At 40.8% G+C, this 24735-nt stretch overlaps 1 protein-coding gene across 1 annotated transcript in view; it reads right to left on the reverse strand.

Annotated features, from left to right (window-relative positions):
- The window catches only part of LOC150085775 (salivary peroxidase/catechol oxidase-like), a 159091-nt gene extending 135456 nt beyond the window's left edge, over nt 1-23635 (reverse strand). The window contains exon 1 of the mRNA XM_090374688.1: nt 23536-23635. Within this exon, the coding sequence (XP_090230814.1) occupies nt 23536-23635 (100 nt within the window). The remainder of the gene's footprint in view (nt 1-23535) is intronic.
- Between the last annotated feature and the right edge of the window lie 1100 nt (nt 23636-24735).

The following is a 24735-nucleotide window of genomic DNA, read 5'->3' on the forward strand; positions in this document are numbered from 1 at the left end:
CTGAGTCCAAGGAAGCTCTCATAATTATGGCTAAGGGTTTGCTTACTTCCTTTGCTGCCTCCTTTAATATAACTGGATAGATCCCATCCACCCCGGGTGCCTTTCTTGTGTTGATCTTCAACAGTTTCTCCTCCACTTTACTCCCAGTTATTTCAAGATTCTGTAGCTTACTGCTAGAGTTGAATACACCTCTGGCCTTCCCCTCGCTGAATAACTCCTCATATGTGAATGTCGATGCAAAATATTCATTTAGTTTGTTAGCTGCCTGAGCAGGATCATCAACAGTTGACCCATCGATATCAAGTGGACCAATCTGATTCATCCCCTTCCTTCTAGAGTTTACATAAGTAAAGAACTCTTTGCTGTTTTTCTTTGCATCCCTTGCCAAGGATCTCTCGTAATCTGCCTTCGCCTGCCTAACCTCCTTTATAACTTGGTTGCATATCAACTTGTATCTATCATAGGCTTCTGTGTCATGTGTTAATTTGTAAGTATCCCATGCATTTTTCTTCTGTGCCATATGTCTCATTAGTTCATCTGACATCCACTTAGGCCTAAACCTTGAACAATATTTCTTAATTGGTATGTAAAGCCTAGTAGCTTCCAAGATAAGTTCTTTGAATGCTTCCCATTTTGAATTTGCTGTTGGTAACATCATCAGTTGGTCCCACTGTATAGAATTTAAATTATTAGGAGCACCATCTGCAGCGCAAGATGTTATATTTTTCATTGATATATTATTGTCATCTAAGTAATTTTTTAGCTTATTATATATATCTTTGGAGGTAGTGGTGCTCTCTAACGATTTACAGAATAAAATTTCTTCAGCAAAATTACCTTTATCAATATATCTTACATAAGTTATCAGTACGGCTTCACTGTCTCTCAAAGTTGAGTCATCCATTTGCACTGAGAATTTTCTTGTTTTCAGCTTTCCAACAAGTTGTATTTCAATATCTTCATTCATTTCATCTATTTTTCCGCTAACAGTATTGTTATTGAGTGGCTTAGCTTTCACGTGTTTGTCATCTTTTTCCAGAACTGTTTTAAGAAATGCTGATATTGATGGTTTGATTAAATTTTCTCCTATAGTATGATTTTTCCCAGATTTAGCAATGAGTAAAGAAATTTCATAACTAGCCTCAAGAGTACGATTGACAGTTGCAGTATGAGCAATAAACAGAGACTTTACCAACAATTCTTCTTTTGTACAAGTTAAGTCATAGTAGGCGGTTGTTTTAAACTCTAGACGAGCAATTTTTGAATTGCCCCCCTGAACAATCAAATTTCCCCCATGTGGGGTGTGGGACCCACGTTGGGAAACACCGCTCTAGAGACTAAACATGGGTTTCACCTCTTCAAGCCTCCAATAAGCAAAGTGGTGGTATTTCACCGGTTGATGAAAGTCATCTACCATCTCTTGAGACACGTGAAATATTTAGCATTTTGAACTAATATAAAATAAAAATCTTTGATTTCCTCCAGAGAGAAGGATTCGACTGGCATTAAATCATGATTTAATGGAAAATTTTTGAAATGTTATTAAATATTCTGTGTTTAAAACCATGTTCACTAGTGTGCAAAACTTAAGGACCAACACTTTCTAAAGGTTACAACCACAAAATCAAACGAAACAGCCAGTGATGATTTGCATAACTGTGGCCGTTCAGTAGAGAGCTGGTGCACATGCAAAAATTTGAATCGTGATGAGAGGGCTCACATAAACAGATAAAAGTAGCAGTTATGTGCAAAATATCGAATGGTGAGCACGATTGTTACAGACGTTCGATTGGTTTCATACAGTACTACAGACAACGAAATAAGCAGTAGACAACATCTCGATGACTTTACCCAGGGTCGAAGTGCGAGAAGTGTGGCTTCAGAGTTCGGTATAGCCCATAGATCGTCTCACGTGCATGGTCGGCCTTCAGAACGACAGGTACAGCTGTTCGAAGGACCACTGGTGGTCGTCCACGATAAACAACACCGATTGATGACCGCTATATACTCCTACAGGCCAAGGGGGGACTGACACCAGACAGCTGAATCCATTGCAAACCAGCTGCACAGGACGCAGGATATTGTGGTTTACTGTAGCCAGGCGACTTCACAAAGGTGGACTCTTTACCCAACGGCCAGTACGATGTGTCCCTTTAACACCTGCCTATCGGAGACAACGTTTACAGTGGTGCATCGAACACAAGGACTGGACAGCAGCGCAGTGGGGTAAGGTACTCTTTGCTGATGAGATTAGATTCAGTCTCAGCAGCGAATCTGGCGAGAGGTTGGCACACGGTATCACCCCGAAAACATCACTGAAATGGATCGATATGGCGGTCGAGGTGTTATCTTGGATGGACATACAAAACTCCAGATACTGGGAAGGCGCTACTGTACTGAGGTAATCCTTACCCATGTGCGTCTGCTCCGACGTGCCATTGCCTCCCTCCCAACTGAGTTCGTGTTTATGGTTGGTAACGTCACACCTCATCGCACTGCAGCTGTTGATATGCTTTTGGAAAGTAAGGGCATTGTTAGTATGGATAGGCCTACCCGTTTCCCATGATCTAAAACCCATCTAATACATATGGGACGCTCTAGGGAGACGCCTAGCGGCACGTCCATGTTCACCAGCTGAAGATGGTTCTGACAGAGGAATGGACGATTTTACCGCAAGAACTTATCAACATTGTTCTAAGTATGTACAGGCGATGCAAAGCCTGCATTGACATTAGGGGTTGCCCTATCTCCTACTGAGGACCACCTCTTTCCCTTGTTCCATTTTGGCAGTGATGCATCTGTATCATGGCAGCCAGTACTATGTTGCCATTTTTGAATCAAGTCCCTCTGTACCGTTTTGTTTCCGTTGTTGTGTCGGTGTTGTTTCCTTCATCATTTCTGTACCTCACAAGGTTCCTTTGGTATGCTTTTCCCATATCCACGCCACTCCTATGAGAAGCTACAGGTGAAAACCTGACTGGTCCTTAAGTTTTGCACACCAGTGTATGAGCGAGATTAGGTTATATTCAATTAAATAATTTGTCGAATTTGCATTTACTAATTAGCTTGCATCACTGATTAAGTCACGTTTTGACTGTGTTTGACATTAATTTACTCTGGAAAAGGAAACGGTCCATTTGCTTTTAAAAAACTAAGAGTTTTTTTTTTTTTTTTCGTAAAGGTGTTTAAACTTTACTGTGTCACTGTAGTGTATTACGGTGTAGCATCATCTCAGGTTTCATAAGGTAATTAAAGAGTGACGCGCTGTATTGCAGTTTGTTAGCTTTGCTGCATACGATACTGACCTTCAGTTTTGCACTCTTAGCCATTATCTTAAGAGCTACTCCATTTTTTTCATATTAAATTGGTAGTTGTTATTGCCACGTAATATTAATCATGTATAATTTGTGTTCTGTTGTATTTTTGGACTGTTTGGAGTGTTTTCGCATATTTGAATTATTTAATTCAAATATTTCGCATATTTGTTATTTAATTATTTCTGTTTTTTGTTCTTATTTTCTTTTAGAATTAGCGAAACCAGTCTAAATTAAACGCGCTATGCTTACAGATGCGAATAACATATATAGCGTGTACAAACTGAATGGGATAAAAGAAAAAGGAGGGCGAGAGGGCATGCACAGAGTAAAATATCTTCGAACTAGTGATATCAGGAAAACATTTTATAGAAGTGAAACTGGATGCTACTAAAAGTTTCATACCTATTAAGAAATATTGTTCAAGGTTTAGGCCTAAATGGTTATCAAATGAACTAATGAGACTCGTAACAGAGAAGAAAAATGCATGGCATGCATATAAATTATCAAGCGACTCAGAGAAGCCCATGGCAGATATAAGCTAGTCTGTAATCAGGTCACAAAGCAGGTTAGGCAGGCGAAGGTAGATTACGAGAAATCCGTGGCAAAAGATGCTAAGAAAAACAGCAAGGATTTCTTTACTTATAAGTAAAGGAAGGGGATGATCTGATTGGTCCACTTTACATCGATGGTTCGACTGTTGATGATCTTGCTCAGATAGCAAACAAACTGAATGAGTATTTTGCATCTACATTCACACATGAGGAGTTATTAAGGTTTGAAAATGGCAGAAGGTTATCAAATTGTAGCAAGGTGCTTAATGATTTTGTAATAACTGAGAGCGGAGGAGAAATTGTTGAAGTTAAACATAAGAAAGGCACCTGGGGTGGATGGGATCTATCCAGTTATATTAAAGGAGGCGGCAAAGCAACTAAGCAAACCCTTAGCCATAATTAAGAGAGCATCCTTGGACTCAGGGGAAGTCCCCACGGACTGGAGATGTGCAAATGTCTCCCCAATTCACAAAGGGGGATCGAAGGGTGACACGGGTAATTACAGACCAGTTAGTTTAACTTCTGTTCCGGGTAAAATAATGGAGTCACTGGTTAAAGATGCATTGCAGGATCATCTAGACAAGACTGCAGCAATAATTCAGACATATCATGGGTTTGTTAAGGGAAAGTCTTGTCTGACAAATTTGATTGGTTATTATGATGTGGTTACAAAGTAACTGGATGCAAGAAATAATTTTGATATCATATATTTGGATTTCAGGAAAGCTTTTGACACTGTTGCGCATGGAAAACTACTGTACAAATTGGACCAGAATGGTATTAAGGATAAGTTGCTACAATGGATAAAAGGATGGTTGAGTGGGAGAAGACAGAGGGTGGTAATCAATGTGCGCTGCTCTTCGTTGACTAATGTTATTAGTGGAGTTCCACAGGTTCCGGTGTTGGGTCCACTGTTGTTTTGTATATTTATCAATGATATTGATGTAGGTATAATTTGGTCAGATGGACTAAGAAGTGGCAACTGAAATTTAACTTTGACAAATGCAAAGTACTGTATACGGGTAGAAGTAACCCGAGAGAAACGTACCAACTGTGTGGTACTACACTTAAGGTGGTAGAAAATGAAAAAGACCTGGGAGTAATTGTGCAATCAGATATGAAGTTTTCTGAGCAATGCAGACAGGCTGCCAGGGCAGGTCATTGGGTTTTGTCAATGATATATAGGAATTTTGCTAGCAGGGAAAAGGAGGTGATTATCCCTCTGTATAAGGCAATGGTCAGGCCACGTCTTGAGTACTGTGTACAGGTCTGGAGGCCTCATTTTAGGAAGGATGTAGATTTGCTTGAGCGTGTACAGAGAAGGGCAATAAGATTGGTGAGGGGAATGAAGGGATCCTCTTACCAAGAGAATCTTAAGTTCTGCAAATTGCAGCGGCTGGAGACTAGGCATCTGCGCGGTGATCTGATTGAGGTGTATAAGGCCTTGAATGGGTTGAGCACGCTGAATTCTGATGGGATCCTTCCACTTGTTCAGATTACGAACCTAAGGGGATATAAATTCAAATTAAGAAATGACAGATGTAGGATAGATGTGCGGAAATTTGCCTTTAGCCAGCGGGTGGTTAATTGATGGAACAAACTTCCATCTGTCGTTGTGGAAGTTGATAGGTTGAATAAATTAAGGAGGAACTGGACTGGATTTTGGAAGGAATGGTGTGGTTTTTTTTTTTTTTTTTTTTCTTGGCTGATGCTGCATAAGCTCATACACTTGCTTTCTTGCATCACATGCCACTACTACTACTAATATCTCCAAAATGCTATTTTCGTCGTTTCTTCACCACATTCGGATCAAGGTAATTTTGTGCAAAAGAAAATATTTCGATCCATTTTTAAGAGCAGAAAAGTCATATGGGTACTTTTCAAAGTTGCTAAATTGAAAAATACAAAAAACAAAAAAAAAGAAATCGCGCTACACTTGACCCATGTCCAACTTTAGTTATGACTCAAAAGAAGTTTTGAAAGAAGACAAATTAATGATCTCCTCAAGAAAACACTTTTGGGAAAATCAATCCTAAACAGACCAAGCAGGTTGCTAACTCTCAGAATGTTATCTTCGCTCGTCTGGGAGGTTTAGTTATGTCCCTCTCTTCTGGTCTTGTGCCTCTCTTCTGGCTTGAATAAAGCAATTTGCTTGTTTCTTTTAAATATTGTGTCAACGTTTGTTCTATCAATGGGCAGCTGTACATGGTGAGGTGGACCTCCCAATGATGCTCCTGCTGCTCTTTAGATTAACATCACTAGGATCCAGCGCTAATAGCCTAGGTTCCAGGACCAATCGACTCGCCCAGAATCATTCGGCTACTGGGTTCCCCTGCATGAGGATAATGGCATGGCAGTGACACGCCGCTGCCCTCATGGTCTGAGAAACAGATTCAGGCCGACGGAGTTTTGGGTATGATGCTTTGGCAACTTTCAAAAGGGATGGGCTTTTGGGCTCCGTGGTGGACGTGGAAGCCCGAGCGCTGAAGGAAACTAAAATCTCATGAAACCTGATAATCTGAATTCCCCTTGTTGGAATCCAGCATGTTCCCTATCAGAAAATACTGGCACAGACTTTATATTGCTTCATGTAAACGACCCGGAAAGGAAACAATATCGGGATTTACCCTACGCTTTCTGATAATCCATTCCAACAGCGAAAAACCCATAGGGAAAATGTCAACCTTCTTTTATTCAGAGAGGCGCCTCCGTAGCCAGGTGGGAAGGAGCAGCGGTGCGTAGCACACGCTTCTTGGTTAGACCGGGGTTCGAGCCCGTCACCACCAAATACGCAGAATGCGGAAAGGTCAGGGAATGACCACCGCATATCCCCGGAGCAATATGGTCTTAGTTGCTAATGCTGCAAAAAAACAAACAATCTTTTATTCAGAAGGATTTATTATGTCAGTTAATGGGTATGTTCTGAAAACAGCATAATTGAAATGAAAGTGACAGCCACTCCACAGCTCTTTTGAACCACTACAACTGGGCATTTCTATTACGATTGTCCCAGCTCTCTCTGGCAGCCTAGTCGGCAGGATACATCGCCATCTGCCACTCGTTTCGAAAAGTCCGGGTTGGATTCCGTGGATGACTGGAAGAATTTCTAAAGTTATCTTCATTCAAGACTGTAGTCATGTGATCTCAAGCGGATGGTGCAGTTTCTCGTGCTCTAGCATACGCGGGGACCGTTACTATATATAATAAATGAAATAAATATTACATACACACTGGTGTTCAAGGAAAGTGCATCACCTAGGAATTTCACATTTCTAACCGTTTTTCGCGATGGTATGTTACATTAATGACCAGCATCACAAATAGAAATATAAACAAAAGACATTTATTAATAGTTAAGGCAAAGCTAAGTAATATTTGACAAGTGCCCTAAAAATATTCCAAAATGAGCATTTGCAACCTTTATACAACGGTTTTGGTAAACACGACAATTATGGCTGAAATGTTATCAGAAGCCCTCAGTTTGCTTCAGTTTATCATTTTTAACGGAAAACAAAATGAAAAGTTCACAAGGTGTGTGCATGGCCGCTAGGAGGCGAAGGTCAGTGAGTTACTGAATTATGTGCTCCTAAAAATACTCAAATACCTAAGTTAATCTGAAAGAATCATAAATGAACTGCATATTGACAGAGAGCTTATGAGAAGTGGAATCTGGATATAGTGTCTACTAATGGAATCCTGAACAGGTAATATGTCTAATCTTGATTTTAAGCATTCATACTTCGTGTAATAGTTGAAAGGAACGGTTGGTTTATAGCGATTCAGTGCAGCGGAACATAGCAATATTCTGCTTAAGGCAATACGGCACTTAAGCTCTGGACAAGGTCAAACTGTGACAAAGTTAGGGATTAAAACCTCCCCCATTTCCACCTGCATATTTCATAGGCTAGTCATCGAACGATAGAAGTGCCCAATCTTGTTGTACTAAAGACTACCTGCCTCGAAATTACTGAAATTCCGGCTCCCATTTGCATTTCAGAATGACAGATTTCAGCGCATCAGCCGTGCCGCTTACTTGCTGCATATGTCTGACCAATGATGACTTCATAATTAAATGCGTTACTTGTCACAAAAACTATTGCAATAAGCCTGATTGTACTTCTGTAGATATTAAGAGATTAAATAAAACTAGAAAACGCAAGTTTGAATGTAACGCTTGTAAGCAACAAACAGGGAAAAATAATGAAGAATTACCTAATGAAGTCATTTGTGAAGATTCATGCACAGAACAGATTAATGACCTTGAGGCGCCTCCGTAGCCAGGTGGGAAGGAGCAGCAGTGCGCAGCACACGCTTCTTGATTAGACCGGGGTTCGAGCCCATCACCACCAAATACGGAGGATGCGGAAAGGTTAAGGAATGACCACCGCATATCCCGGAGCAATATGGCCTTAGTTGCTAATGCTCCTAAAAACCAACCAAACAAACAACAAACAAACAATGACCTTGAACAAGCAACAAGAGAAATCCTCTCTCAGACTGACCTTGGAAATGGCATCTTGGGCCATCCTGAAGGATCAATTTTTGAAACCTTGGGATGCGATATTTGCCCGGAAGACTGCGAGCACTCTGAAGGGGCTTTCGCTAGACAGAGGAGCAATCATAGCCCGGATGAAAGGCAGGAGGAGAACCGTAAAGAATATGTCTCGCGTACGGAATTAAAGGATATCCTTGCAGACTGCATCAGCCCCTTTTCGATGCAGGCTGTGGAATACGCTGAAAACCTCGCGAGCAATTTCATCCCTGTACATAAAATGCTACAGGAACTGCAGGAAGAGAATTTTCTTCTCAAAGAACAAAACAGTAAAATATTGCACACCCTTAAACGACTGGAGGAAAAGCTAGGATGCTTTGAATCAGTCCTCGTTGCACAAGGTGGCTCAGCGGCCCCCGTAACCGACGAAACTTGCTATGCGAGGCAGAGCTACCCAAAGAAAAGTAGAAGTGGTATGCATGGATTGTACAGGAGGACAGAAAGCATTCAAAATCAGAAACAGAAGACAAGAAAAGAATTTAATTCGGGGGAAAACATATCAGAACGAATTGCAAAACTACAAGACAGCCAAATAATATGTGAATTTCAAGCCCAGCCGGGAACTGTCTGTTTGCAGCAGGACCTCGCAAGCAATAGCACCAAATCCAGTGAAACTTTAGGGGCAGCACAAGGAAATGGCTCCACACATTCCACTAGGAAAAGTCGAAACCAAAATAAAGAAGTCTCAGAAATATTAGGACAACAGGAATCAACTGAAATGATTGGGGCATCCATGTATTCCAAGAGTACGATCGCGAGAGTTACATCTTCCCCCTCAAATCATGTTCCTGCAAACCCACTCACTTATGCGCACATCACTATGCTACCTAAAAAGCATAACACTTTTGAGGGTAGAAAAACCCGCCCATCCCAAAATTTCATGCCTAGTCTTGCCGAGGACAGCCGACGACATAATCCAGTTCACAGAGAAAGTATTAATGTGTCTTCCTGTAACACACCAGAAACAAACAAACGGTTTTCTGAAATGTACAACATTACTTCCGTTGCAACCAGAGAGCAAATTTTTGTATCAAGGCTGGGACCCACAACACAGCCCAAAAATATTAAAGCCATGTGTGAGGGCGAACATGGGATAACTGTGGAAGTAAAGCAAGTGAAAACACGACACCCAGCTTACTCCTCCTTTATAATCTCTTGTCCACCAGATAAGGCAACTCGCCTACAAAACGTAAGCGCCTGGCCAGTAGGTACCTTAGTCAAGCCCTACAGAGACAGATGGGCCAGACCACTGGTTAAAAATGATGCAAGGAATCGGGCTCAATAGCAATCAAGAAAACTACCCCCAGCTGGGGATGCAGAACATCACATCCACCTGTTTGCACAAAACGTGAGGAGCATCTCAAATAAGCTCCACACCCTACAAACGATGATGATGTACGGGGACCTGGATTTCATTTGCCTAATCGAAACCTGGTTGGGAAATGGAAAACAGTTAGATCGGCTAACTGCGGCAGCAAACTGCAAATGTGTGGGAACCGGAAGAACAGATAGGCGAGGAGGGGGAGTTATAATTTGCTATCAAAATAAATACCAGTCTATAAGAGAACGAAAAACCAATTCAAATAATTTTGAAGGGATTTGCGTTACCTTTTCAAAAGAGCACGTGAAAATACAGATATGCATCATATACCTCCCACCTGAGCACACAAAGGAGACAAGAAAACGAACTCTATGCTTGGCTAGCTGCAAATCTAAAGCCATCAGTCGACACAATAATAGCGGGAGATTTTAATTTGCCTCTTCCGAAACACAGGGAGGCCAAGAAAGAGCTGGATGCTACATTGGGTGCATTGCACTTAACGCAGCTTCCGACACCAGTAACAAGGGGAATGCAGCAACTTGACCTGTTGTACCATAGTTCCTTAGACATAAGGCTAACGCAAAACTGCATAAAATTTAAGTCGGACCACAATCCTATTGAAATAGAAGCAGCACTGAAGATACACAAATACATGCAGGGTAACCACACGAACTGGGAAAAGCAAAGTAAGTATCTTTTCTCCGTGAAGTATATTAATGCAGAGGTCATTCTCAGTCACCTGACTAGTTACAACTGGAATGACCTGCAAGAAAAGCCAGTAGACGAAGCTTTAGAAAGGATCACTAAAAAGCTATACCAAACAGCATTGGAAGGAGCAGCAAAAGAAATCAAAATATCTGAGAGAACAAAAGAATGGTTTAACCCACAACTGAAAGCAAGTTTCCTCAGGAAGCAAAAACTGTATAGAAAATGGCAAAGAACGGGTCATCCTGCCGATCACATTCGTTATAAGAAAGAAAGAGCACATTTCATCAAAGCAAAACGACAGGCACACTGCAGTGTTATTCATAACAAACTAAAACGAGCAAAAAGAATTACTAGCAATAGAAATAGCACAGAGAATATGACAGAATGCATTTTCAAGGAATGGGCTAATAACACTTTTAGTAACCTGCATGGACTGAATCAAATTGAGAACACTGATAATGGTAACAAAATTTTGGAATTCCTGAAAGATTTAAACAAGCGAAACTATTCGGCAAGAGAGGAACCAACAAGACCTCCATTGAGTGAAATACTAATCACCAAAGAGAGCGTAATGAAAGCAATCAACGATCTGCCCAATAAGGCCACTGTTGGACCAGACAAATTTCCAATGTTCATCCTTAAAATAAGTAGCCCATTTATAATAGATCTATTACTGCACATCTATCAGAAAATCATCAGGTCAGGAGCTTTCCCGCAAGCTTGGAAAAATTACATTGTAACCCCAATACCAAAGATTAAACACCCAAAAATTGGCTAAGGATTACAGACCAATTTCTGTTAGTTGCACCCTACAGAAGGTATTCAAAAAAGCGCTTCTTCCCACCATCAATCAACACTGCTTCAGCCATAGACCACCACATTTGCACTCAGTTATTTCAGGTAGATCAACAATAACAAACTTACTGGAAACCCTTTTTCGCGTGCAGAAAGCACTAAATGAGAAAAAGCAAATTGATATTATTTTTTTGGATATCTCCGCAGCCTACGACAACGTCTCAATTCCAGCGCTCATTGCGATTTTAAAGAATTATTTTAATGTAAGAGGAAATCTGTTAACTATAATAACCAGCCTGCTAGAACATAGGAAACTTATTGTTAAGCACCAAAAGCTACAATCTTGCTTTACCATCTCGCAAGGAGTGCCTCAAGGGGGAGTTCTTTCGGCTACTCTCTTCGCGGCCGTCCTGGAGCCGTTTCTTGCACGGTACTACAATTTTATAACATATGCTGACGATGTAAAATTCTTCATCACTTCCAAAGACCATGAATCAGCAGAAAGTATTTGCCAGATGGCAAATAGCACAATCCGAGAATTTGAGAGCTACCTGGATTGCATCGGGCTCCGTATTAATGCACAGAAGTCTGCCCAAATGACCATAAGTTACAAGCAGAATAAAAATGACATCTCAATCTCTGTGAACGGGTCTAGTGTGGAAAAAGTGCACTCTCACCTGGACCTGGGTCTTAAGTGGGATGACAGACTCACCTTTGCTCAACACTTCGCCCATATGAAGACAAAAATATTCGCCGCTTTATGGGCTACTAGGCAGGAACTGGTAGGAATTAGGGATCCTCAGCTAGCGACCAAGTACATTTTAATGTGTGTCCTGCCAATTGCAATGTATGCCTCGCAAATCTGGTCTTCAGCTCCAGATTCACATTATAAGTCCGTCCTTGGGATCGAGTACTGGTTCTTGCGATGGCTTAACAGAGTTGCTGGCCACCCTTTTACTATCTCAAGGGCCATTCTCTACTCAAACCTTAACATCACACCCTGGATGCAGCGGACAATTAACAGGAACATACACACTCTCGCACAAATGCTCACAGGCAGAGTGGATGCTCCAGTCCTGGATAATATTCTAGTTAAACCGCGTGCCACTGCTAGACGTTGCGGAGAACTAAATAATCCACTGCGTTCAGTCCTGAACAATCTTAGTAGCCTGCAAAGATTCTTCCCATCAAATGCAGCGAGAATATTTAACTCACTACAGATAGATGCCGAAAAACTGTGTGAGGATGCAGCATACCGGAAAGAGATCTTCCAGGATTCGTACAGACTTACTGAAATATGAATCGGCTGCAAAGTACTAAAGAATTGTGAATAAAAGTGAAGCTTTCTGCTTTAAGAACAATAATAATCTGTTGACTGTAAAAATATACCTTCTGTAACAGTTATGTTAATATGTAAGTTATATGTGGAATTATTAGTGAATTGTAAATATATGAGCTGTATAATGTATGTACAGAATCATTAATGTGTAAATACTGCACACATTAAACATAAAATGTGTATATAATATTTCGGGACGAGACTACGTGTTCAGTATATGTAACCCACTGCACGTAGTATCTCGTACCCTGATATGTACTTAGCACCCTCCTGGCACTTTGCCGTCCCGGGGTGGTTTCCTTATGGAAATAAACAGATAATAATAATAATAATATTTAGTTGAACTGCTTCTGACCCTAATGAAAGCAGCACACCTGACCAGATCAATTTCTGAAGTATAATCAACTGATAGTTCGTGGTTCCAAACACTAATTATGGCTTTCTCAAGTTCACGAAGGGTCTTTGGTTTCTTTCTGGCAACTGCAGATCCACACGCTGCCAAGAGGTCTCTATAGGATTCAGGTCCGGACTGTTTCCTGGCCATCTAAGAGGTGTAATGAGCTATTCTTCCAACCATTTTTTCACCTGTATCAAATGTAAACACATTACTGTCGAACCTCTAATGCAGAAATGAAGCTAACGTAATTACAGAAGTGCCTACTTACACTTTTCGCCCGATGGCAAGAAGTAGGGTCGTCCTGAAAGATGCAGTTACTTGGCAGGTTGAAATGGTCTCTAATGGTTGGCAACAATTTGCCTTCCAATATAGTCAGGTATCCATTGTCATTTACGGATCCTTTTATAAACTGCAGGTGATACGAAATGCACCCCCATATCATTTGGCTGGTAGGGAATTTCACTGTAGACACCATACAGTCTGGATGCTATTCTTCACCACGTCTACGGCGGATCGTTTGTCTCTCATCAGCCATGCAGGTGGAATTTCTTCTCATTCAAGAAAATAACTGACTTCCACTGCTCGGGAGATCCATTTGACATGCTCCTTACGCCAAATTAATTGGGCTTCTTCTTAGGACGACAAGTCCATTTTTGAAGAGGCGTCTTCTGACTGCTACTGCACTTGCTACCACTCGTGTATGTTCTTCCCATTCTCTTTTCAGCTCAGACGAAGGAGCTTTACGGTTTTTAAGGCATAAGCGCTTCAAAAACGCGGTCATGTTTTGGAGTAGAGACTCGTTTGCGCCCGGTTCCGTTTTTCCTGTCAGTAGCACCAGTATTCTTGAGTTTGGAAAGAAATCTACTCACTGTCGACTGATTACAAGGCACTCTACAGGGTGTTTCAGTTAAACGTTCAGAACTTCTAAGAGGGGTAGGGTACATCCTGACAACTCGAAATCATATAGCAATGTGGGGTCGGAAATGCTTTCCTGAAGCGGTGTTGTACACAGAAGCACCATAAAAAGAAAAGAGACCGTAAGTGAGAAATCGTTTTAATAATACATGAAAAGAAGCAAAAGGTACATGGATTAAAGTAAGTGTTCGAAGTTTCTTCCACGGGCTACAATGCACGCCTCACATCTCCGACGCATGGACATCCGAACATTCTGGAATACTCCAGGCGAATTTCGAATTTCTTCGGCAGCTACTGCGATTCTTGCAACCAGCTCCTCAGCATTGTCAACAGGGGTGTCATAAACTAGCGATTTCATATGACCCCAGAAATAAAAATCAAGACATGATAGGTCGGGTGACCGAGCAGGCCAACGCACGGGACCACCACGTCCGATCCACTGTTGACCAAATGTGACATCCAGGTAGTTACGAACATCTCCGCTATAATGGGCAGGGGCTCCATCGTGTTGGAACCACATTGTCTGTTGCGTCGATGCAGAAATCTGTTCATCTCTCAAAAGTTGTGGCAATACTTGCTGCAGAAAGATCAAGTAGATAGGTCCGGTTAGACGACACGGTAACAGGTAAGGTCCGATGAGGTGATCTCCCATAATACCGACCCATACATTGACCGAAAATCGAATCTGTGCTGCACGACGTCGTATTGCATGCGGGTTCTCGACCGCCCAGATATGGTCGTTATGCGTGTTGAAAATTCCTTCCCTTGTGAAGGATGCCTCATCGGAAAACAACACTTCAGCAGGAAAAAGGGGATTTGTAGCACATTTTCCAAGGTACCACTGTGCGAAAGCAATACGAGGTGCATAATCCTCCGGTTGCTGTGTCTGGATACGCTGCACGTGAAACGGATGCATGTCTTGTTCTCGGAGAATCCTCCAGACGCTGCAATGGGAAACCCCCACTGCGTTTGCTAGACTTCGTGTACTCGTTCTTGGATTCCCCTGTACATGCTGCAGCACATTCTGTTCGACGGCTGGAGTCCGTGCTGTTCTTACCCTGTCCCTGTCAGCTCTTTCAAATGAACCTCTCTCAGCTAACCTCTGGTGCAGTCTTGCAAAGAAATTATGACTGGGAATACGCCTCGTCGGATATCGTTCCGCGTACAAACGCTGTGCGGCTGGCCCACTACAATTTGCAGCCCCGTACGCCAAATGCATATCGGCTAACTCTGCGTTCGTGTAATCATCCATCCTACTAACTTGGCGTTCTTGTTCAAGAAATTCGAAGTCCATGCGTCGGAGATGTGAGGCGTGCATTGTAGCCCGTGGAAGAAACTTCGAACACTTACTTTAATCCATGTACCTTTTGCTTCTTTTCATGTATTATTAAAACGATTTCTCACTTACGGTCTCTTTTGTTTATGGTGCTTCTGTGTACAACACCGCTTCAGGAAAGCATTTCCGACCCCACACTGCTATATGATTTCGAGTTGTCAGGATGTACCCTACCCCTCTTAGAAGTTCTGAAACGTTTAACTGAAACACCCTGTATAAGCAATATGACGGGAAGAACATCTACACAGAACTACAAATATGATAAAGAAAGTAATTGAAGAAAGACTTCAAGTGCCGAACTCATAAAAATCTTAAATGAACGATATATTGTGTTTCCAAAAGACTGTTATAGGACTGAGGGTATTCCTTTTGTTCAGAGAATAAAAATGAGGACCAATTCATAGTGTAAATGACGATGTCATTTTTCTATGTATGTACATTGTTTTGTAATTTTGTAATTTTTCTATGTACATATATTGGTTTGTAATTTTTCTGTGAATGCAGGATGTCTGTATGTAATTCTTCCTCTATGTGTATATATCTTATGTATTTGCTGATATTTAATCCTGTTACACTCTAATAAGTGATGTATGTATGCGCCACCCTCCTAGGAAATTTCTGTTCAGGGGTGTTTGTTAAATAAACTGATAATAATAATAATAATAATAATAATCTTTCCTCAAGTAAAGCAACAATAGCACTCTTTCTTCGTGGCGTCAACTGCACGTAACTCGCTATCCTGACACAAGCAACGAATGATTGCAACTCGTGCAGAGCGTCCTTATATAGCTGAAAGTAACAGCTGATGCAATATTACGTCATCACCTACCCGTATCAATCTTATCTGATGCAATCTGTAAGAAATATTGCCATGTACTTACGTTATTCGGACAACAATTGCAATTTTAAGGGGTTATGCACTTTCTTTAAACACCAGTGTATAAAATAAATAAATACTACCTATATAACAAATTTAAAAAAATAATTAATTATTAATAAATTAATATTAATATAATTAACTAACCAACCCGATCCCGAAACACATCAAACCAACTCAGCAAGACCATGAGTGTGAGATGATTATGACTACCTCGTCCGTAATGAACTATGCCGTATTACTCGCTGTGTAAATAGCCGAACAGATTCGTATGCTAGAGACGCGGTAATTTGCATCTGGTCATGCAAGTCAAAGTGATAAAGTAGCAGTTATGGGATGTGATCAAGGTATCAAGGAGTCTCAAAATGGCATGATTGTGGGAGCTCGTGCTTTAGGTGCTTCCATATTTGAAACGGTATGTCTTATCGGTTGCTCACGGCCCACTGTGGTTAAGGTATACAATGAATGGTGTACAACGTGTCAAACCACCTCCGCTACAGAATTGCAAATGATTACGCAAAGTGGATGTTCATGGTGAGCGAAGGATGCAGCGCATTGTACGGCAGGTCAATGTGCGACAGTTGACATCACAATACAATATGGGGAATGCAAAAACAGTGTCCCAAATGACGATGCGCCGCACACTCAAGCGTATAGCCAGGGTCGAGCCTAGGGGTAAGCAAGTGTGGAACTTGCCATAGGCACCGTGTAAAATAGGCGCCGCGCCGTACTGCATATACACTGAGTGGGCAGAAATGATGGGATGCCTACCTAGTAACGGGTAGGCCCACCTTTCAACCGGATAAGGGAAGTCACACGGCGAGGCATTGAGTTCACTAGTTCACGAAAGCATTTCACAGGTATTTCCATCCATGTTTGCGGCACCGCTATCCATAATTCCGTCGCATTCCTTGGTGGATGATACAAAGCTCGAACGGACCTTTCCACAACATCTCAAAGATACTCCACAGGGTTCATGTCCGGTGAATGGGGAGTTCATTCCATTGTGGTAAAATCTGCGGAATGCTTTTCGAACCATGTTCTAGTCATCACGGCTCTGTGGGGAGGTGCATTGTCCTGCTGAAGGAGTCCATTGCCCTGTAGGTGCACGATGACCATGAAGAGATGCAGATTGTCTGAAAGGATGGACACGTAACCTGGACCGTTCACAGATGCGTTTAGACGTACCAGAGGTCCCAACGTGTGCCAGTTAAACACGCCCAGACCATTACCGACCGTTCACCTGCCTGAGCAGTTTCTTGTTGACATAACTAGTGCATAGCTTCGTGCGGTTTCCGCCAGATACGCACCCTCCTGTCTATTCGAAATAACTGGAAACGGGAATCGTCGGATCAGGAGACCGGTCTCCAATCATCCAAGGTTCAGTGCCGATGTTCTTTCGCCCAGTTGAGGCGTAGATCCTGTGTCGTGGTGTTAGCAATGGGACTCTGGTGGGTCGGCGGCTCCCATAACCTATTGCGGCTAATGATCGCCTGAAGGTCTTGGTGGAGACGCTGAATTCGTACAGTAAATTTCTTGCAGCGAAGTATGGACAGCAGTACCATTGTTGTAAACAAAACTTTGACTCAACATTTCTGAAGAGGGCAACAATATATCTTTCTTGAGGCAATCATAATCAGATGATGTCACAGACAGTTCAAACTGAAATCCACGGACAGAAAAATTCTAGGTGTGCAAATTTTTGGAAGCAAGATGTACTGGTAAATAATCCTATGACTGCATTTCACTGACAACACACGTAAATTAATGTGTGTGTTGTCAGTGAAATATAATTTTTAGTGTAGTGTGGATTTTTTTGCGAAAAAGCTTATGATTTCTTCCTGTTTATAGTTATCTGATCTTCAGCTTTTCGAAAGCCAGGCATAGCCGAGTGGTCAGAAGCGGAGTTGCAGTGGAACATGCTATTTCAGTGGACCATGGTTCAAGCCTGCGTGACTGCTACATACGATTAACGATTGTATTCATGATTTATTGTAAACTCCTCTGACCTGGAGATCGTGCTGTAATATAATCATGAACTTGGCAGCTACGAACAATTGCAAAGCAGGTATTAAGGAGTCCAAATTAAATTTGAAACAGGCTAATAGTAGAAAACTTGCTTCTTGTCCAAACGATAGTCAAGTATTCTGGTCTGCCAAAGCTATTGGCTATGGCAGACCAGAATACTTGCAGATAGGCAAAAAAACTTTTGCCTATCTGTACTCTGACCTCTGATAGTTCTGTTGTCTCCTCAGCTGAAGATAAAGCTGAATTACTAGCATCCTACTTTTCTGGAAATTTGCTCATATCTAGCCAGTTCCTTAAAAGGGTGTGGAATCCCTCCCATCCAATTATGGTCGTCCCTTTGCACTTACTTCTCTTTCTAAAGAAATCCATTATACGCCAGCTTCTAAACTGTCTAGAAACCTTCCATCTGATCAATAATCACCGGTACGGATTAAGTCAGCGTCGTCAATCCATTGTTTATATACTGATTTGTTACCCATCTATGGACAAATTCAGTGGAAAACTTGGTAAAACTCAAGCAGCTGCTGTTGACATTTCAATGGCTTTTGATCGTGTTTGGCATAACGTTCTTCTAAATAAGCTGCCATCTTCTCGTTTTCCAGCTGTTTTTTGTATCCATAGTTTTGCTGATGACAGCACATTGCATTCCACCTTCCAGTTTGAGAGCCCTTGCCCTGCACAAATGGCTTTAACTTCTCGAATATCTACTACCAATTTCTTAGTGCTGATCTCCAGGTAATTCTTCAATGGGGCAAAGATAATTTAGTTAATTTCAATCCTAAAACTCAGTTTATATCTCGCAAAAAGGAGCCTGCAATGTCGTTTTAGATGACATTCAGATATTTAGACAAGATTACGTATCTCTATTAGGGATTACCCTGACTTCTAATCTCTCTCTCTTGGCATAAGCACATCACAAATATTGCTTCGTCTGAATCTACAAAAACTGGGTTCTCTCTCTCTCCCCCCCCCCCCGACGAGTGCCGCAGCCAGTCAGCATCCTTTTACTATCCAACTTTAAAATCACAGAACCAACTTTTCTTCTTCCTCATTTATTCCTTTAACTTCCATTCACACCCATTTTCTGAAAATTGCAATTACAGTGTACAGAAATTAAAGTCTAATTTTAAGAAGTATGTTCGTTCATCTTTTCAATCTTAGTACCATGCACGGTACTAAGTACTATAGGTTCTAATATCTTTCATGTTTGGGGTTTTCATTTAAAATTTTTTTAAAAAATCCTATTTCTCTTTATTAACATTGTTGATAGGCAAAACAGCTTTATGGTGGTTGGGTTACTTTTCCTTATTTAATTATTTTTCATGCCAGTTTAATTTACTGTAGTTCAGCTTACTAGAAATTCAAAGATTAGTATTCAATCAAAATCGTCCCTAGAGAAATAGAGATACTTACTTGAGAGAGAATAATTCGTTTCCACAGTGAGTGCAATATGTCCTCGGTGACCGGAGTGGACGATGTTCGAATGGAAAATGGACTTTGAAAACGAAGAAAGATTGGAAATGTGTTGTCTCTGTGCTGGAGAGTTTGTAAGACTAGTACGTAGCCAGCTTACCAATATCAATGTTATCAGGAGCCTATGAACGGATAAGAATGGTTCAATTATAGCTTAAACTTCCTAAATGGCATGCATGCATTTATTTCACTCTTTAAACGATCTGAGTTATTTATTTATTTATATATACACATTTCTCACACACAGGGCATACAGACCCTAAATTAAGGTGAGAACGCTAGGAGTTACAGAAAATACAAAACTAGAATTAAAATATACACAAAATTTACATTAAGAAAACAGAGTACGGAGCAAATTCTTATAGATAAATGAATTAAGAGTAAAATCAATATTCTAATTGTTCAATACCTGAAGGAAACGAAACAGAGGACTAACAAGTAAGTGATGAGTACAAGGAACAGGCAGTAAAAAATTAGTTTTGTAACGAGAATTCAAACGGGGTACAGTGAAAGGTATTTGTTCAAGAAGAGATGGAGAATCGATAACAGAGTTTATGATATTGTAGACAAAAAGAGACCCATGGAGTTGTCATCTAGAGTGAAGAGGAATGATTCTGAACGACCACAAAGAGCTCCATAATTTCGAAGGTGAAAGGCAATGTGATTTCGATAGCATAAGAATTTAATTTGAATTCTCTCAAGTCTGTGAGAAAGATATTCCTGTTGTGGGGACCAAATAGTATCACAATAATCAAAATTGGGAAGTATAAGCTGCTTGTAGAGAAGAATTATAACTTTGTCACTCTTGAAAACAGAGGAAGAACGCTTGATTAATCCAAAAAGTTTAGGAGTGTGAGATACAAAGGGTACTAGGAAAGTTTTGCAATACAGCTTTGTTTATTTAATTTTTTCAAAGTAATTTCCTCTACATTCAATACACCTCTCCATCCTCTGAAACCAATCTTTAAACCAGTTCTGCCAAGTTTCACTAGGGAGTAAAGCACACTCGTTGTCCCAAGCCCGGAGAAGGTCCTCATCACTGGAAAACCGCCTCCCTTTTAACTTCATTTTCACATGCGGGAACAGTGCAAAGTCGCAGGGAGCAAGGTCTGGACTGTAGGGAGGGTGCTCGAGAAGTTTCAGTCCTGTCGTGGTCAAATATTCGGTGCAGGCTTTGGCGCGGTGAGCTATAGCATTATCGCGATGGCGGTACCAGGTGTCCATTCTTGACTTTGGCCGCAGGTTCTTCATAGATCCAATGACTTTAGGCAGGCATTGTTCAGTATACCACTTAGCTGTGACTGTCTTCTGCGTGTCCAAAACGACACGTTTCACAATTCCACTCGATTTGAAAAATACAGCTATCATTTTCTTCTTTCCAGATCGGGATTTTCTGACAATTACGGGTGTGTTGTCATCATCAAAGACCCAAACTTTGTTTTGAGCCTTGGTCGGCAGATCGTAATAGTACAGCCAAGTCTCGTCACCTGTCACGATGTTGTTCACATACCGAGATTGTCCCTTATCAAACTTTTTTAACATCTCCCGGCACCAAGTCACACGTCGTGTCATCTGCTCTTCAGTCAGTTGAAGCGGCACCCAGAGAGAACAAAGTTTCTTCACGTGCAAATGATCTTGCAGAATCGAACGAATTGCTGGTGCATTTAGGCCCAAAGTATCCTCTATCTGTTGGTAGGTCACTCGCCTGTTTTCGTCAAGCATTTTCCTCACAGCAGTAACGTTTTCCTCCGTAACTGACGTTCGTGGCCTTCCCGGCCTCTCAGAATCCCCCAGAGTGAAATTTCCCCTTTGGAATTCTCTATACCACCTGAATATCGTTGTACGATGTGGACAATCATCATCTAGTGCAAGAGTCATTTCTTCTAAGCACTGGTCTATGGTTAAACCACGCACGAAATTATACCGCAAAACTGTCCTTATCTCATTTCGTGACCACGATGCCATCGCAAGCACTTTACACTCTCACTACTAACGAATAACTGAGCCCATCGACTTGGCGCGGCGGCTACTATGCACGTATGAACATGTCTCAACATGCAGCAACAAGCAGCTTCCTGTGATTCATTGTTGCATCATATTGCAAAACTTTCCTAGTACCCTTTGTATTACGTGATCAACATGGGAAGAGGGATGAAGGTCAGACCGAAATAGAACACCTGAATCCTTGAACGTATCGGTACTTGCAATTAAAGAGTTTCCAATGTAATAATTAATTAGGACGGAGTGTCTAACTACACGATTCGAGCGAAAGTTACATAATTTACATTTTAACGGGTTTAGAAACAAGTTATTTTTATTAAGCCAGAGTGAGAGGAAATGAAAAACAGATTTGAGTGAAAGAAAAGAAATTAGTTTGATTAGTAAGGAAGAACAGGGAATTTATTTTACTGAGCCAACAGTTTCACTAACTTAATGTGAACTACTTTAAGGTTTGTTTCTCTGACTTTTCGTTTCTTAACAGAACAGTTAATAAAACTGAAAAGTGAAGCAGCTTAAATATGCTACAGTGTGAAGGCAAGGAATGAGAAATTACAAGGAAATGAGTCGGACTGCATGGCCATTAACAATATAATTTACAGAGGATGTGTGCACATGTATGTGTAACAGCAGCTAAATTACTCTGAAATGAATTAGAACTAGTTCTTGATTAGCTCTTGATGCAATTTCGTCCATTTCATTACTATAAGAAGGTTATCAGTGAATAATAGACAGTTGACATACCAACTGGGATTGATTGAACACACTCTGAAGCACCAACAGGCACCATATTACAATTTTTTAATATGTGATAGTCCGTCCGTCTGAGATCAGCCAACTACAGTGCCAATTGAAGAGTCCTTAAAGAATTCCTCCGATCTCCGAAGAAATTCGAATCGAGACCTCTGCAGATGAGTGACTAGTGGCAAACCACCATACTTACTCGAGGACATTTTTGTGGACAATGGACAGAAAGGAAAAAAATTGGAACGCCAAAATTGTTTAGGATTTTTTTTTATTGAGTTAGGGTGGCGCGTTATACCTTCCTGAGGCCCAATGCAAGTTGGGAGCCCCATCTAAAGAAAAAACTAATAAAGAACATTTTCTATTTCATTTTATCGTTACGGCAAAACAAACAAATTATATGACATAAGAACTAAATATGAAATTTCATCAAAATCTGTAAAACCATTATTTAAAAAAAAAAACATAATTTTCAAATTAATCTTCAAGTAAAGTTCATTGACCTTGGTAGATAGAAAGTTCAGTTTCCGATAAAAATCTCTTAAAAATATTAGTAAGAAACAGCAATGAGTTTTTGAAACAGTGATTTTGGGGCCTCTCTGATCGGGGACCTAGGCAGATGTCTTTTTTGCCTATAGCTTAACTCGACACTCTCTGTGGCTCAGTTAGTCGGTCTCAGGCGTAGATAGCATGGGGATTTTCGTCCAGCAAAACAGGAAAATCGACTAGAGAACACACGCACTTTAGAGTCACAATACATATGAGTATATATAATAGTTTACCTGCTGACCCTAAAGTATTAGTTCGCTACTCTCAGCTAACATGAAGTCCTCATAGACGTAATTGTTATATATATATATATATATATATATATATATATATATCCCAGCACCTTCATATGATGCCATCCATGAAATATCAAACCGGGTCTCATTAACCAGCTTCATCCTTCAGCCTTGCACTTTGTCTGCGGAGACTTCAATCTTCCTCCCTAGCTGACTAACCTTCAGCAATTTCTCCTATCAAACTTTTCTTGTACAGGGTTAGAAATGATCAACGATCTCCAGCCAGAGGCAACAACCAATTAGATCTCATCCTTGTCCCCTTTCCTAGCATACCTGATTATCTGTCAGAGACTTATTTCAATTCGAACCACGAGCCAATTGTTATTGTTTTTCACATACCTGCTCCTAACTTCAGTGTTGTGAATTCAACTAATACTAGAGTAATAGTCAGTCCCAGGTTTTTGAGTATTGCTAAATGTGGTGATGCTGCCTCTGCCATCCCGTGGTCAGTCTTGGAAAATTCTGATCTTGAAATTTCAGTGAATTTTCTTACTAGCTGACTTAGACATTTGCAATCTTTGCAGCATTAAAGAGGATTTTCATCACGCCTCGGTCGAAAGCATGGTGGATTCCCCATCTGAATATGAGCTTCACGTTAAAACAGCATCTGCACAAAATGTGGAAGCAGTTTCAAACTGTTCAAGACAGGATAGCTTACTCTAGATCCCCACGCGAAATTTAAAAAGCAGAAATTCCAAGCAATTAAGCGTAATATGGATAACCCTTCATAAAAGAAAATGCCTTATTCTGAGCAGTCTTTTGATTTCCCCCTAAATCTTGAACCTGACCAGTGACTTGACTTTATATCTAGATTTTCCTCGAACCCGGAACAGTCCTGATCCTCATACACCAACACCTCGAAACCCGCTTGATACTCTGTCTGCAGTATCAATCTCCAGAGAACAGCTTACTGCTGCCATTAATTCTACACCAGCTTCTGCTAAGGCAGGTGCAGATGGAAACCCCCCCCAATTCATTTGATAATGAATTCGGGGGGGGGGGGGATTCTTGTCTTAGCCCATATATTTTATCTAAATTCTCCATCTAGATTCTAAATTCTCCATCTTTTATCTAAATTCTCCTTATCTTAATTCCAGCTAGCTAAATTCTCCACTAGTCAAGGACGTTGTCCTTGACTGGTGGAGAATTTAGCTAGCTGGAATTAAGAATGGTGACAGAATGGAGCAGTTTTATACTCGGTACTGGAGATTTTTGGTTTTCCTCAATAAAATATCTTTTTTTTTCTTTTCTTTTTCTTTTTCTTCTTTCCCTTACCGTTTGTATAACCAAAGTTCAGTAAAATTTTTAAGGTGATGCAATTTTTCCGACATTGAGTTTATTTTGATAAGTGTTTTCCACATATAATATGCCGATGATCTCCGATTTAAACCATTTCGTATAACACCGTTTAATTTTAAAACCTTAAAACTCCCAAATTAAAAATTTTCGATTGTTTTCTCTTCTCGTCAAGAAGTATGGTAAGGAGGGCTCGAAATGGGAATCTTACAAAACGGAATGCTTGTTAATAAAACATCTGAT

This window comes from Mastigoproctus giganteus, chromosome 5, assembly GCF_048544385.1.
Source record: "Mastigoproctus giganteus isolate SK-2022 chromosome 5, ASM4854438v1, whole genome shotgun sequence".
Lineage (NCBI taxonomy): Eukaryota > Metazoa > Arthropoda > Arachnida > Uropygi > Thelyphonidae > Mastigoproctus > Mastigoproctus giganteus.